Source organism: Sminthopsis crassicaudata, chromosome 2 (assembly GCF_048593235.1).
Source record: "Sminthopsis crassicaudata isolate SCR6 chromosome 2, ASM4859323v1, whole genome shotgun sequence".
Taxonomy (NCBI): domain Eukaryota; kingdom Metazoa; phylum Chordata; class Mammalia; order Dasyuromorphia; family Dasyuridae; genus Sminthopsis; species Sminthopsis crassicaudata.
The window spans coordinates 255,356,078-255,372,516 of record NC_133618.1 but is presented as its reverse complement, the minus strand read 5'-3'; the positions used below and the strand labels follow the sequence as shown (position 1 = coordinate 255,372,516).

At 44.0% G+C, this 16,439-nt stretch overlaps 1 protein-coding gene across 4 annotated transcripts in view; it reads left to right on the top strand.

Moving 5' to 3' along the window:
* Positions 1 to 850: 850 nt before the first annotated feature.
* Positions 851 to 16,439, top strand: part of SAMD10 (sterile alpha motif domain containing 10) — a 65,673-nt gene continuing 50,084 nt past the window's right edge. Inside the window, exons 1-5 of one of the 4 annotated variants that reach the window (XM_074288918.1) lie at positions 851 to 1,269; positions 9,827 to 10,008; positions 10,197 to 10,365; positions 10,733 to 10,873; positions 11,474 to 13,546. In XM_074288918.1, the coding sequence (XP_074145019.1) occupies positions 1,179 to 1,269; positions 9,827 to 10,008; positions 10,197 to 10,365; positions 10,733 to 10,873; positions 11,474 to 11,496 (606 nt within the window). In that variant the 5' untranslated portion in view covers positions 851 to 1,178 and the 3' untranslated portion in view covers positions 11,497 to 13,546. Of the gene's footprint in view, positions 1,270 to 9,826; positions 10,009 to 10,154; positions 10,366 to 10,732; positions 10,874 to 11,473; positions 13,547 to 16,439 lie in introns of those variants that run through there. The other 3 variants (XM_074288913.1, XM_074288914.1, XM_074288912.1) reach the window with 3 other exon arrangements.

Sequence of the window (16,439 nt, the reverse complement as noted above, 5' to 3'; positions counted from 1 at the left end):
TAGGTAGTTATACACGCAGATGGCACAACAAATCTGCGTCCGTTCGTTCCGCCAAGAGCTACTGATCCACGAGGTGCAGCTCTGGCGCTGGACATACCAATATGAAAAAAAGAAAATGAATATGGATATACACAAGTCACACACCCCCTCACACACACGGACACACACACGGACACACCCCCTCACACACAGACACACGGACACACACATGAACACACCCTCACACACACGCGGACACATACCCTCACACACACGGACACACATACACACCCACACACACGGACACACACCCACACGGACACACACCCTCACACACACACACACGGACACACACGGACACACATACACACCCTCACACACACGGACACACACACACACACCCTCACACACACACACCCTCACACACACGGACACACCCGGACACACACACACACACCCTCACACACACGGACACACACACACACGGACACACACACGGACATACACGGACACACACCCCCACACACACGGAATTTCAAACGAGACTCGAGCCCCTCCGCCCCGTGCGCGGCGTAAGGCAGAGATGGTACACACACAAGTGCCAGTAAGGACAGGGGACGAGAAGCTGCGCGGACCTTCGGAGGCAGCTATTTCCGGTGACTATCTGTCCTGAGTGGAGCCCGAGGGGTATCGGAGGAGGGTGTCTTCCTCCCCACCCCCACCCCCCACCCCGAAACCCGAAAGTCTGGGAGAGGTAAGGGGTCACACCCAGGGAAGGAGCTTGGGTCATTTACCCGGAGCTGCTTTCCCCACCCACGGGGGGGGGGGGGGGGGGGCCCGCCGGGGAAGCAGGGCGGGGCTGCAGATCTGGGGGCGGGGCTGCGGAGACCTGGGCAGTCGGAGCTGGGCGGGGGTAAGGAACCTCGGCCCGGTAAGCACAGACATAGGCGAGCACACACAGGCACACGCACTCATCGAAAGCCGCACAGCTAGGTGGGCACCCACGCTGCCTCTCAGTGACACGTTCCCCGCCCCTCCGCACTCCCGAAAAGGGGCGTGTGTCCGTGTGTCCGTGTGAGAGAGAACCTCAGACCGGGCGCGGACTGAGCCGGGCCCCGGCCGGAGCGGGGCGGGACCCCGAGCCCGTGTCCACGCCTCCACCCCAGCCTCCCGGATCTCCCCAGCGGCGCGGATGCCCCATGTTCACGGAGCTGAGGTCCAAGCTGAGCCCTCCGAGAGGCCGCGCCGGGGCCGGGAGGACGAGCTTCGGAGAGCGCCGAGATGTGGACGGTGAGAAGCGCGAGGGGCTGGCCTTCGGGGAGGCGGGGTGGGGCCGCTGGGGCCAAGGTGAGGAGCAGGTTCGGGAAGAAAGAGCAAAGGCGCTGAAGGAGCCGGGTCCGGGCTGGATGGGCGGGGGCTCCCATTCCGCTGACATAAAGCCGCGGCGGAGGCAGAGGAAACGAGCCGGCACCGGCTCGCCCTCACTCCGCCTCAGCCCCGGTTTATGGTTTCTCGCGCAGGCTGCGCAGCCGGGGGAGGGGGAGGGGATTTGGAGAAGAGAGCCCTAGCCCGAGGTCTAAGCCTGGACCGACTGGGTTCTGGGCCGGGTTCTCCGGGGGACAGGAAGGGGAATGGTTGGAGCACCCTGAGATGGGGTTTCAGCCCCCTCCCAAATGCAGAGTCGGTGCCGAGGAGAGAAGCCCTCTCTCCCCAAAGGGCTGGGGGGCTCTCGGTGGCGGCTCTCCTATTCCGCCCGCAGAGGTGAGGGAGGGGCTTGGGGGGAGAAAGGGAGCAGCGACAAATTGGTCGCCTTTGTAGTGGGGGGAGGGAAGGCGGAGCTGTCTTTGATTTCCCATCTTCCTGTTGTTCCCCGTCCTCGTCCGATCCCCCGGGAAGGAGGAAGGAAATAGAGGGGACAGACCCCACGCCCTCTGTCTCGGGGGCCCTTTTTAGGCATATTAGCCCTCCAAAGAATCCTCTCTCAAGGGCGCTCGTCCCTAAGGGACGCTGTCTCCCCCGGGGATGCTGACCCTCGCAGAGATTCAGCCCCCTTCACAACTGCGCTTCCCCTTACTGAGAAAATCACACCCCTCTACTCCCGCACACATCCCAGAGAGCCGCAGGTGAGAGCGCTCTGTAAATGCCAAAACGGGGGGAGGGGGGACAGACCCAGCTCCACTGCAGCGTCCTCCGAGGATTCACCGCCGCTTTTCCTTCCGAGGGGGCCCAGGCTCGGAAAGCGCCAGTAAGCGGGCGACCTTGGACCCCGCGGCCCATTCAGACGTTTGGCATGGGAAGTGAGGGAAGGATGCCCCTGTTTCCCTCCCGAAGGGGAAAGCAGGACACGAGGGGCGGTGCTAAGGAGGCTCGGAAGGCAGGTGTGTGCCGGTGCCGGGAGTAAGAGCCGCGAGGGCGTCAGACTGGTTTCTGACCAGTCTGCCAAGGAGGATACTCGGGCATGGTGATTATTTTCCAAAATTTTGGGGGGGCGGCTTGAGGGGTCCCAATGCCCCCCAGCCCCCTCTAGTGAGGTGCCAAGATTCCCTAAGCATGGGAGTACTTAAAATAATTTCAGGACAGCTACTGGAGGGTTAAAATGATCAAAAGCCACTTGTCTTCCCCTCATCTTCCCATCACACACACCATCCACGCTGGACGAGGCGGCAGCAAAGCTTGGTTCCTCTGCACTAAAGGCATGTTCACAGAAGGCTCTGGCCCCATCCCCTTCTCACCAGTCCCCTATTAGTTATAATAGGATTTGGTCTCTATCTGGCTTCTCTGCACTCTGCCTCCTGCACAATGTCCAACAGGGAATCATGGGAAAGAAGTGAATGTCCCCCGTGTCAGACAGAAGAGATCTGAAGGGAGCTCAGATAGCTGCACACCAGATGGACTCTGTCATCCTGTGTTCCCTTGTGAGCCATTTCCTCTTCTCTCCCCTCCCCCACCATTAACCAATGGCAGCCACCTCGAGAGTAAGTGTTCTGGGCTCAGGTATCTGGTGATTTGGTTAGTTTTCCCAAGGCTGAGTCCAAGCAAGCAAAGTGCGGGCTGGAATCTCAGGAGCACTGTCAATGAGAGTTCTGTATCTAAAGGTCCTCCGAGATTTGACTTAAGCTGGAGAGGGGATAGGAGAGTCTCAGTTTCTCCAACTGTATATTGAGAAGTCACATTTCTAGCATTTTGTACACCAGGAATGGGGTTAATTGACTAGTGCAGGGTCACAGAGCTAGGAAGTCTATAAAACGGAATTTGAACTTAGTCAGCGTTCAGTCAGGAAGAGAGAGTTCTTCTGGACTCTAGGCCTAGCACTCTATCTTTGCCACTTACATGCCGTTGCTTTTTGTTGTTGTTGTTGTTGAATATCCTTTTACTGCTTTGGCTAAGTAAATATTTTTTAATGTTGTTATTTTTTTAAAAGTTTTATTATCATATCTTTTTATTTACAAAACTACGCATGGGTAATTTTTTCAACACTGATCCTTGCACTCACTTCTGTTCCAATTTTCCCCTCCTTCCCTCCACCCCCTCCCCTAGATGGCAGGTAGTCCAATACATGTTAAATTATATGTTAAATACAATATATGTACACATATTTATACAGTTATTTTGCTGCACAAGAAAAATCAGATCTAGAAAGAAAAAAAAACTGAAAAGAAAACAAAAATGCAAGTAAATAATAACAGAAAAAGTGAAAGTGCCATATTGTGTTCCACACTCTGTTCCCACGTTTACTCTCTGGGTGTAGATGGCTCTTCATTACTGAACAAGTGGAACTGATTTGGATCCTCTCATTGTTGAAAAAAGCCACGTCCATCAGAATTGATCATTGTATAGTCTTGTTGTTGCCATGTACAATGATCTCCTGGTTCTGCTCATTTCACTCAGCATCAGTTCATGTAAGTCCCTCCAGGCCTCTGAAATCCTCCTGCTAGTCATTTCTTACAGAATAATAATATTCTATAACATTCATGCATTATAACTTATTCAGGCATTCTCCATTTGATGGACATCCTCTCAGTTTCCAGTTTCTAGCCACTATGAAAAGAGCTGCCACAAACATTCTTGCACATGTGGGTCCCTTTCCCTTCTTTAAGATCTCTTTGGAATATAAGCTCAGTAGTAGCACTGCTGGATCAAAGGGTATGCACAGTTTGATAACTTTTTGAGCATAGTTCCAAACTGCTCTCCAGAATGGCTGGATGTATTCACAACTCCCACAACAATGTATCAGTGTCAGTTTTCCCACATCCCTTCCAACATTCTGCATTATCTTTCCCTATCATTCTAGCCAATGTGACACTGCCATTGTTCTTAATTCTGTCCTTTGTTGTACATGTCAGTGTGTATATGTGTGTATGGATGGATGATAAATGTGTATTCTCAAAAAGGTGAAGTCCAGATATGAATAGTACTCCTACTTTTTCATTTTGCATTATTGCACAGACTTTTTTCCCTACTAATAATTTTCCCCCACAAAAACCTTTGTATCATATAAGCAGGGTCAAACAAAACAAATTCCCACATTGACCACATAAAAAATGTGTTTCTTGTCCTGCATATTAATCCATTACTTCTCTGTCATGAGGTGAGCAGCATTCAATTACAGTTGATTACCGAATGATTGGAATTGTTGTTTGTATTCATAATATTGATATTATAGATATAAATTGTTCTAATTCAGCTTACTTTATTCTGCAACACTTCAAACAATTTATCTCTGGTATCTCTGAATAGTCCACTTCATTCTTTCTTCCTTCCTTTTTTTTTTTTTTTTTTTTTTTTTTCTTTAAGACACTCTGAGTTAAATAACTTGCCTAGGATCACCCAGCTAATAGGTGTCAAAACTAAATTTGAACTCAGATCCTCCTGACTCCAGGGCCAGTACTCCATTGGATGCACCACATCAGCTGCTTCCACTTTATTATTTCTTGCAGCACAGTAGTACTCCATGATATTTCATATGCCATAATTTGTTCAACCATTCCTCAGTTAATAGATACATCCTTAGTTTCTAATTCTTTGCCACCACAAAAAGAACTGTTGAAAATATTATGTATATATGTGTGTGTGTGCGTGTGTGTGTGTATACATACATATATATATATATATATATATATATATATATATATATATATATATATATATATATATATATATATATATATATATATATATATAAAGACATTTTGTTCTTTATCTCTTTGGGTTGTAGGCATAGAAGTAATATCATTGGGTCAAAGGATATTCACAATTTAGTCACTTTTGGGGACATCATTCCAAATTGCTTTCAAGAATAGCTGGGACCAATTTAGCTCTGCCAATGGTATAGCAATGTGCCTGTTTTCTGGCAACTCCTCCCTCTCCCCTTCCCTCCCTCTTCTTCTCTTCTCTTCTCTCTCTCATTACCTTTGTCAATCTGATGTGAATTGATTTTGTGGATTTCATTTTGTTCACAAAGGAAAAAAACTTGTTGAAATAGAAAGGAACTTTGGAAGGCAGTTGCCATTTCATCTTAAGAATATGAGATAGATAAGGACTAGATCACCAGGTACAGTGTAATGTCTCTCCTCCCACCAGATTTTGGGAAAATAAGTTTCAGAGTTCAAAGAAAGAATAAGTAAAATCTTATAATCTAAATTTATATAGGAAAAATTAGCACAGAAAGCATAGGAATCTCTTTGGAAAAAATTTGAAAACACAAATGAACTATTTCAATAAAGAAAAAAGGGGGGAAGCTTTCTAAATAAACAGATACAGATGCACAGAGAATGTAGTGAGCATCATAGTCTTTTTTTTTTTTTTTAAAGATCTAAATGCAGGGTGTCCTAAAAGTCTTAGTGCAATTTAAGTTTTAATATGCTTGTGGCACAATTTTTCATTTTTTATTCATTTTAATTTACCATTGTATTATATGAATTATTGTTTATATTAATTGATATTTAGTGAGCCTATTAAAGCTCACTGCACTACAATTTTTGGGGCACTTTGTGAATAAGACAGAAGAAAGATCAAGTAATTGAGGGTAAATGGGGAGAGAGTGGCATATTGCTTTAAAAATAATACCAGGAACACAAAAATTAAGGTTTAAAGAAATGCTAAATCAGATTAAAGTAGGCGGATACTTTAAAAAACTTGTTGATGAAGGTTATATGTATTTGTATAGCACTTCCTAAGTGCCATGCATTGTATTAAGTGCTTTTTACAAATATTATCTCATTTTATAACTACCGTAATGAAATAGGTGCTATTATTTTTCCCATTTTATAATTGAGGAAACAGAATCATTCAGGGGTTAAATTACTTGCCCAGGATCACACAGCTAGTGTCTGAAGCCAGATTTGAACTCTGCTCTTCCTGATTCCAGGCCCAGTTCTCTATCCATTGAACTATCATTTGCCTCAAGAACCGAAACAGCAAAAGAATTCTAATAGATGCACAACAGACAGAAATGCCAACTCCTGTTTTGCTCCAAGAAGAATGTTGACAAGAACAGAATAAAAACACTTAGTGGGGAAATGAAATGAAAGATAAGTGAGGTAGTGTTAAGAAATCGACTATGCAATTGCCTTTAGTAAATTAAAGACACCTGGACTGAATAAACTCTATCACAGGGTCTGGAAGGAACTGATAGACATTATTACTGAGGTGCTATCAGTAATCTTTGGAAAATTCATGAAGAATGGGGGAGTTGCTGTTAAGCTGAAGATGGGAAAATGTATTAATCATTTTTGAAATTAAGAAGAAAGTGGATTCTTCCAACAGCTGACCAGTGAACTTGACTTTTACTCCTGACAAAATGATAAAATGTGTTATTAAAGGGATGCTTCATGAGCACTGAGAAATAGAAGGTCCTGTTCTACTTAAGACCTGTTCAAGGGGAAGGTAAACCACAGTGTGTGGCCAAGGATCAGTGGCTTGACAACTAATAACAAGGCACAGTCTTGTCATTAAGAGTCATTGATCTGGACAGTTAGGTGGCACAGTGGCTAGAGTACCAGCCCTGAAGTCAGAAGGACCTGAGCTCAAATCTGGCCTCAGACATTTATTTAACATTTCCTGGCTGTATGACCCTGGGCAAGTCACTTAACCTCAATTGCCTCAGGGAAAAAAAAGTCATTGATTAAAACTGACTTATGACCAGTGATTAAAGATCAGAGGATTTAGAACTGGCAGAGAATTTAGAAATGATCTCTTTCCTGTTCCCCTTCTTAATTACAGATAAATTACAAAAGTGAATTTGCTAAGAGTTACAGAAGGAGCAGAGGGAACATTTAATCTCAAATCCTGGGACCCCATACTTTCTCTCCTATATCACATCCTAAAAGTTTTCAAATTTTTTTCAAATGGGCCTATTTGACCAACAGTTTGTTCAGTGGAGAATTCATGGAAAGGATTAAATTCAGTTTAGCACCTCCTGAATCTATTGATGATTTAAAATTACTTAAATTTATACAGCACATTAACATTTTAAAAAGTACTTTACTCATATTAATCCTAGTATAGGAAGTAAAAAGAATTATACACATTTTAGAGATGAAGAAGCTGATGCTCAAAATCATTTGCCTAAAGTTACAAGCTAGTAAATATTGAAGCTAGAAATTGAACTTACACCTTTTTGCTCCAACGATAGTGTTCTTTCCATTACTCTTAGCTGATATTATAAAAAGGTAAAATTTACATTTTGGTAGCTTTGGACATTTGGACTGGCCTTGCTACCTTTTCTGAACATGGCAATAATGCCCCCTACTTACTTGATTTGATGATGCAGCCCATATGAGGAATCTGATCAAGAGAAAAAAACCATATAGAATAACTTCATTTCTTCTATCAAATCTGGTAGGCTAATTAGGGGAATTATATATTATTTAATACTATACAGTAACCCTGGATTTTAGCAAGACATTTAACAAAGTTTCTCTCCTTGTGGTCAAAATGGAGATAGAGACTAGATGACAGAACAATTAAGTGGATCTCAAGCTAACTGAATGACTGGAACCAATAATAAGTCAATGCATTGATGTGAACCTGGAGGGAGGCTTTTAGTAGAATGACCCAGAAATTAGTCTTTGGATCTATTCTGTTCAACATTTTGATCAATAATTCAAGTGAAGACATGAATGATTGCTTATCAGATTTGTGATTAGTAATTGGTAAAATGTTAAACAATAGAATGGGGATCTCAAAATATCTGCAAGATAAAACAATGTACTGAATATAAGGTGAAATTTAATAGGAATAAATATGTCCTGCACTTAAGTTCCAAAAATATTAACTACATAAATGTAACATGGGAGAGATATAAATAGGCAACAGTCATGAAAAATTATTTGGGCTTATAGATTACAAATTCAACAAGAGTTATTGTGATAAGACATCTCTCTCTCTTTCTCACACACACACACACACACACTCTCTCTCTCTCTCTCTCTCTCTCTCTCTCTCTCTCTCTCTCTCTCTCTCTCTCTCTCTCTCTCTCTTCAAATGAAATGGTAGGCTTCACTAATAAGAATTTTCAGTGTCAAAAATGGGTAAGGTCAGAGTCCTATTGAGCTCTACCTTGGTCAGACTATATCTACAGTACTGTGTTCTGTGCCAAAACCACAGTTTAGGAAGGACATAGGCAAATCCTTAAGTGTGTCCAGAGGGAGGATGTTGAGTGTATTTCAAAGTATTTTTCTGGAGAATCAGTTGAAAGACTTGTAACTGATTACCCGAGAAAAGAAAAAGTTTAGGGATTTCTAAAAGCTGTTTTTGAAGGACTCATATATAAGGAAACACAATTCTTGTTTTTCTTGGCCTAGTGGATAAAACTAAAAGCAATGTTTAAAGGTTATAAGGAAACAGATCTTGGATTGATATAAAGGAAAACTTCTTAATGGTCAAATCTATCAAAAAATGGAATGGACTCTGTCAGTAAATAGTGAGCTATCACCAGAGAGCTTTAAATAAATGCTGGATGGTCATTCTACATTTTAGCATCCTTTAGAAGGTGGAGAGGATTCCCATTCAGGTATGTGTTGGACTCAATTATTTTTATGACTCCATAAAAATAAATCTAATTCTTCTTCAACACTATTGTCCTTCACATATTTGAAGACAGATATCATACTTTCTGTTCTTCCTCTCCCACCTCCAGATTGTTTTCTTCTTCAGGTTATGTATCCTAGTATTTTCAGTCCATGCTCGTATGACTCAGAGTTGTTATCTATGTAATAGGTGTTATGAAACTGCCCACTCTCTCAGGAATGAGAAATGTTGGGCTCGTTTTCGGTCACCTAACACCCAGCGAACATCTTTTGAATGAATGAAGAAAGAAAGGAAAGAAGGTAGGAATGAAGGAAAAAATGGAGGAAGAAAAAAAAAAAAAGAAATAGAATGGAAATAAAAATACCCAGTTGCTGGTTGGGAAAACTGAGCCTCATTATGAAGAAGGGGTAGATATGGGCCAGAGGTATGCTGGAGCCAGTTCTTACCAGCTTGGAAATTCATCATATTTACAGTATGAGTATTTATGTCTCAAAAATAGACAGATGCTTAAAAAAAAAAAAAAAAAAAAAAAAAAAAAAGAATCAGGGCTTGATGTATTATTTTGTTAATTTTCCAGACTTAGGAAAGCCATGGAGAAAATGTACACTTGGAAGTATGTTGTGGGTGTAATTCTCCCCCACCTCCCCTCCCCCCCAGTTGTTAAACAATTACCAGCACACCCCCTGCTGGGAGCAGGACTTGCACTCTTTCTGGGTTTGGTGGGGCCGGGAGGGGGAACAGGTGAGTATCTGGGGTCCTCCCGATTATTCTCACACATACCCCCCACCGCCTCCCATCCCTCCTTGTACCTCCACAGCTGCCGCACATTTCAGCTTCTGCCGGAGTCTTTTGGAGCACACCGTATCTACGGAGAACCTTCCCTGCCGGCTCCAGCGGGCCCCGGGCTCCAGCCTCACTTGGCATGACAGTCGGAGCCAACGAGCGGCAGGCGGCAGGACGGTCAAGCTCCTTCAGCAGCCGGGCACGGAAACTCCGCAGGTAGTCCCCTGCCCGGTCCTGCTCGGATTCCTCCGGACCCTCCCCGCCCCCCCAAGTCCTCATCTCCCCTGCCCATGATTGGCCCGCTTTCTCTGTGCTCCCGCCTCCCCAGTTACCTGTCCCCGTTTCCCTACTTTTGTGGCTAGGAAGTCCTTCCTTGGGTCTATCCAGCACCCTTCCTGCTACAGGGCCGTCACTATGACCACTATGGGCTCTACCACACCAGCCCCACGCTGGGCGGCCTGATGCGCCCAGTGGTCCTGTGGAGCCAGCAGGATGTCTGCAAGTGGTTGAAGAAGCACTGTCCCCACAACTACCTCATCTACGTGGAAGCCTTCTCCCACCACGCCATCACTGGTGCGTGGGAATGGGGGGTGGGGGGGTGGAGGACTAGTGGGAACTGGGGGGCTGTCTGGGCCCATGTTTGGGGCTGATGTGTCCGTGCGCGGTCAGGGTCAGTTAGCTCTGTCCAGGGGTGAGTGTGTCAGAGTAATGGTCCGTGTGGGGCTTTATTCCTTACCTGCGCCTAAATCTGAGGTGATGTGTCCCCACGTTCCCTGGCCTGATGCCTTGCTGATCCCTGGCCTGATGCTGATTATCCCTGCTTCTAACTGGGCGTGACTGTCCCCCGCTCTAGCTTTGGCCCCTCCCCAGGTCCCCCAGGCTGTCTCTCTGTTTCTGTGGCCATCCTCGCCCCAGCCATGGCTTGTCTGTGTATCCCTAGGTCGGGCTTTGCTTCGGCTGAATGCAGAAAAGCTTCAGCGCATGGGGCTGCTACAGGAGGCCCAGAGGCAGGAGGTGCTGCAGCAGGTCCTGCAGCTGCAGGTGAGGGAAGAAGTCCGGAACCTGCACCTGCTGAGCCAAGGTGAGGGCTGTGTTAAACCATCTGTGGCTAGGGAGTAGGGGAGAAGAGATGGGGGAAAAGATCCCCGGGCTTTTAAATAGGGGGAGAGCTATAGAGAGACAATACCCAAGGCCCTAGATACTACCCCAAATCTGGCCTGGCAGAAAGAACCTGGTTGAGTAGGGGTTATAATTCGGGCTCGTTTGGATCAGGGGCAAGATAAGACACTTAACAAGGAAGGGGGCCTAGGAAGTTTAGAGACGGATTCTTCCCTCTCAGAGTCAGTTTCCTCAGCTGTAAAGTGAGATACTTAGATTAGAAGATACCTAAATTCTTTTTTAGTTCTGACATTCTGTGGTTCTGTGAGATGTTGGGAGGCTGAAATCTCTTTCTGGAAAGAAAAGAGTGAGAGTTAACATGGCCAGGACCAAAGCCAGGGAACATCTACCAGGAGCGAGGTTCTCATGAAAGTAGACATCAAGCAGAAGGTGACACCCCCAAAATTTTAGATTTTCAGGCAAAGTTTTCAGAGGCAACTGAGAAGCACAAATCTATCTGTTCACAACTGGGCTTCCTGCTCCACTTCCCTAGCTCTTCTTTTATTCTTATCTTCCTCTATAGCTTCTTTTGGAAACATCTCCTAGTTCCACCCCTTCAAGGGTTGTGGGTGAGACCCCAGCACTGTGATGCCTGACCTGGACTAGAAAGAATGACAGACAGCTGGGTCAGATGAGGCGTCAAACAGCAGTTCCAGACCAATAGGCAGTGATGGACCAGAGGGTGAAGCTTGTGGGCCCCCTGGCCAGAAGACACACAACTTTTCCCTGAGTTCAGAGGCCCGCCTCTATGCAGCTGGCTACAGGTTGCAAAGACCTCCAGTATATCTATTGGCAACAAAAGACTCAGTCGTCGTCTTATTATCTTGACAGGATCCGGGGAATCCAGCCCTAGTAGGCTTCGAATCCAACACACAAAGTGGTGGGGGGCACAGAGGGGAAAGAAGACAAATGTCTAGTTCCTCCCACAACAAAGATTCTGGAGTTTTATCCCTCCTAAACCCTTGTGCCACTTATAGCACATATTGATATCTGTTTGGGGAGACATGGTTCCAGGAGTATTTGATGCACTAGCTCCTGTCTGTGATTCCCCTAGACAAGATGTCTATTTATAGCCTTTCTCCCCAATATTGGTGACCTTTTCCCAACTGGGAAATGCCCAGGCATGGAGACTGATTTTACTACTCCTTCTTCCATGATTTTGTCTTTCTCATATCCCAAACACCAGAACTTGAGCCACAGGGAGACTTACTGGAGAGACTGGTTGCTCAGAAGCCAGTTTCTATCCCATCCCCATCCATTTATTTATTTCCCCATCCTCAGGATGTGTCCTCCCTGTTTGTCTCACTAATAGTAGGGATTTAGATTTTTTTTTTTTTTTTTTGTCTCTCTCAGCTTCCTCCTTCTGACTCCCAATTTTCTCCTCCCAGAGACTTTCCTGATCAGTCTCTGAACAGGTGTGGCCCACCACTGGAGATAGTTCCTTTTCCAGTGAGATTCCCTGAGCTCCCCTGGGGAATCAAATGAATTTAGTTTACACAGAGCTTTGCAGAAACCTCTGCTCCGAAGTCTTAGGTTTTTAACATTTGACTGGCTATAAAAGTTCCATTTGGGGGTGGTTTCAGATGTTTCTGTTCTATAGTACATATGTTAAGGGAAGGCTCTTTGTTTAGAATTTGGTCATTGCCTTGGGCAGAGTTACTTATGCCTTTGGGAGCTGGTGGGACTTGCTATCCTTTCAGTCTTTGGCAGTAAGTAACCCTAGAGCATGATGATGCCATCTAGGGACGGGCTGCAAAATATAAAGTTGGATTACAGCAGATCACAGAGCTGGAGGTGGGTCTATTCATCTGGGAAATGCAGTGAGGAGAAGAGGTAGAACTAATTAGCTACTCTCCCCTGACTAAGTCCTGCTCATTCCACTTTAGTCTTCCTATTCTATACCCCTTTAGAAAAATCTCAGGAACAGAAGAGCCAGGGGCTTTTCCCTCCAGCCACTCCCCCACCATTTATTTCTACTGCAGCCCTAACCCGGATGATGATGTAATCGATATGGGGAGAAATCCACCATATCTAGGCAGCTCCCATCCTTTCTCCCAACAATATGTCCAGTGCTAGGCGATGAAAACTGCTATTGCCTCCATCAAACCCCTAGGGAATAAATTAAGAGGGAATTTTAAATCTCTAGAAGTAGAAGGGAAACTGTCCATTTCCCCTCCCTTCCAATTAGCCCTAAAGTATTTCCTCAAATCTTAAGCCCACCCTAATTTATTCCTAATAAATGAGCCCTTGAAAATGCAATAACATTGTCATGGGATTTTGAGAGGACCTTAAGATCATCTAATTTAACCCCTTCACTTTACAGTTGAGAAAAATGGAAGCCCAGAGATTTGCCCAATGGCCACATTATTAGTAAGTGGCAGAGCCAGGATTTGAACCGAGGTCCTATGACCAGCACTCTTTCCATTCACTGCACAATGCTGGTTTCTGTTGTCCCCTGGAGCAATATATGAACCTGAGTATCTCCCTCTCCCCTTGCCCAACCACTGTTCCATGTATACTTGTTGGTTCTGTCTCTGTTTCATTTTTTTTATACACTTGATGTAAAGATATAAAATAAAACCTGGTTCCTAAGTGATTGTTCATTTGGTGCTATAGGTGTCAAAGGAAGACTGCAATCCAGTTTAATTCAACACATATCCTAAGCATTTACAATGTGCAAGGAACTGTGTGAGATAAAGATATTGACATGAAGTAAAACCTAATTCTTTCCCTGAAGGACCTTACACTCTTTTAGAGGAAAATGACAAGTATACAGAAAAGTAAGGATAAGGTAGAGAGTTATGAGTCAAAGGCACATCCAGATAAATAAGACATAAGAAATATGAAGGAGGCCAGTGGAAAGGGCTTATTTTTCACTGGAGAGCTCAGAAAAGACTTCATAGAGGAGGTGGTATTGGATCTTGAATGAAGACGATTGCAACTGGCAGAGAAGTGGGGGTAGTGAAGATGTGACCTGTTCTAGACATGAAAGACAGCTTTCAGGAATGCCAGGTTGCTGGAGAGTACAGGATGAGAATGAAAATTATTGAGAAGTCCAGTTTTGTTAAAATGGCAGAGTGAAATTGGGCTATATTCAAATTCTGAAGGGTCTTAAATGCCCAATTAGAGAATTTATATTTTATTACATAGCAATGTTTCTTCAGCAAGGAAATTGTGTTGGCAAATTTGTGCATTTGACAACTGTGTGAAGGATGGATTGGAGAAGGAAGAGGCTGAGGGCACAGACATCAGTAAGTAGGCTATTACAATAATCTACCTATACCAGTAGTTTAGGTAAAAAGGTAATAAAGACTTGGGTTTTGTTGGTAGAAAGTATGAATGAAGATGAAGGGAAAATTTCAAGAGATATTGTGGAAGTAAAATTGTTAGACCTTATTAAGTGATTGGATTTGGAGAACAAAGGAGTGGGGGTTATCAAAAATGACCCCAAGATTATAAATCTGAATAAAGATTGGGTGGATGATTATGTAGTAGAGAAAAGTAATTGGAAAACAGGAGGGTTTAGGAAAGAAAATGATGAGTTCACTTTTGGATATACTGAGTTTAAAGTGCCAACAAGACACCACTGATAGAGATATCTAGCAAGCAGTTAAGGAAATAGAGATCAGGAGAGATTTTAGAGTTGAATTTGGTAGGCTTCTGAACAGAAGTGACAACTGAAGCCTTTTAGTGGATAAGTATCATGAGAGAGGAGGCGTAGATCAAGAAGAGAATCAGGCTGAAGACAGAACCTGAGAAGGAGGGGAGAGCAGAGAGGAATATGAACTGCTGGAAGGGGATGAGAAAAAAATCAAGCAGACAAAAAGAAACTCAACAGTGTCTCCAAAGCCAAAATGTAAAATAAAAAAGGGAAGTATTAATCATGTTCAATGCTGAAAAGACCTTAGGTCAAGGAGGATGAAGGATGACCAAAACCATTGGATCTTACAATTAAGAGGTTACTGAAGAAGAAATACATTTCAATAGAATGGGAGGAGTAGAAACCAGATGGCAAGAGATTAAGGAATGAGTGGGTGGTGAGAAAAAATATACAGTGGTTATAGATTACAGGTCATTTTGTTTTGTACATCAGGAGAGAGCTCAATGTTTATAGGCAAAGGAGTGAGAGATTGAAAATGAATAAGGGGGCAGCTAGGTGGCGCAGTGGATAGAGCACCAGCCTTGAATTCAGGAGGACCAGAGTTCAAATTTGATCTCAGACACTTAACACGTCCTAGCCGTGTGACCCTGGGCAAGTCACTTAACCCCAGCCTCATGGGGGGGAATGAATAAGAAACAGAATGGTTAATAGGACAAGATTTAAAGGAAATGAAAAAAAGATAATAATGTCTCAAGTTACACAACTCTTTATAGTTCTCATAAAAATCTTGTTGAAGTCAGTACAGATATTATTAATGACCAGTGTCATACTCTAAATCTGTTCATTCCAAGTCCACTGGGATTATAGGATCATAGATTTACAGACAGAAGGTCCCCAGAAGCTATCTAGTCCAATGCCGTCATCTTACAGAGGAACTAATGCTCAGAGAGCTTGGGACTTATCCCATGTCACATAGATATTAAGTTTTGGAATTCAGGTCCTTTGACTGTAAATTCAGTACTCTTTATTCTGTGCCATACTGTACAAATGTCAGTGTAAGCCTTCTTGAAGAGAGTCACCTCAGCCTCTGAACCAAAAGAATGAAGAGAGGCTTCTTAGAGAAGAAAGATGAGGGAACCCAATATTAGAGGCCTAAATATTCTCAGTAAAGTAAAAAGTTAGATTATATTGGGGCAGCTAGGTGGTGCAGCGGATAGAGCACCAGTCCTGAAGTCAGGAGGACCTGAGTTCAAATGTGGCCTCAGATACTTAATACTTCATACACACACACACACACACATATATATATACACACACTGAGGGGGGAGAGAGAGTACAGATACAAGTAGGGTACAGGTATAATTGGATACTGGAGTAGAGAGTGGAAGTTTTGGAACAGATGCTATGAATATAATAGGAAGGCAATCACAAATAAATGGAAAGAAGGCAATCAGAAGAGAGGGCTCAAGGAAGGGCAGAGAGCATGATTTTTAGGGGATCTGATCAGCACAGTGATTTTCTCCTGAAGTGCTAATCTGCTCAAAATAAAGAAAAGATGCCATAAATGCTGGGAAATAATCAAGGGTTGTGCCTCTGTGTACTGGGTTGGGGAGGAAAAAGAGGAGCAAGGAATTAAAGGGGGCAGGCCAGTGTCTTTGTCAAAATTGACAACTAATGGTAAAACTGTGAAGGGAAGGAAATGAAGCTATAACAGGAGTGGTGGACTAGGAAGAAGGATGGAGATGAAAAAACCAGAGCATCTTGACTAAGACTAAGATTAAGAGCAGATTTGGAAGGAAGAGGTAGAAGAACTCAAGCTTAAGATCAAATAAAGGAAATTCAGAGTTCAATATCTTATAGGTAGAGCAATTTCAAATGATATTGGAGA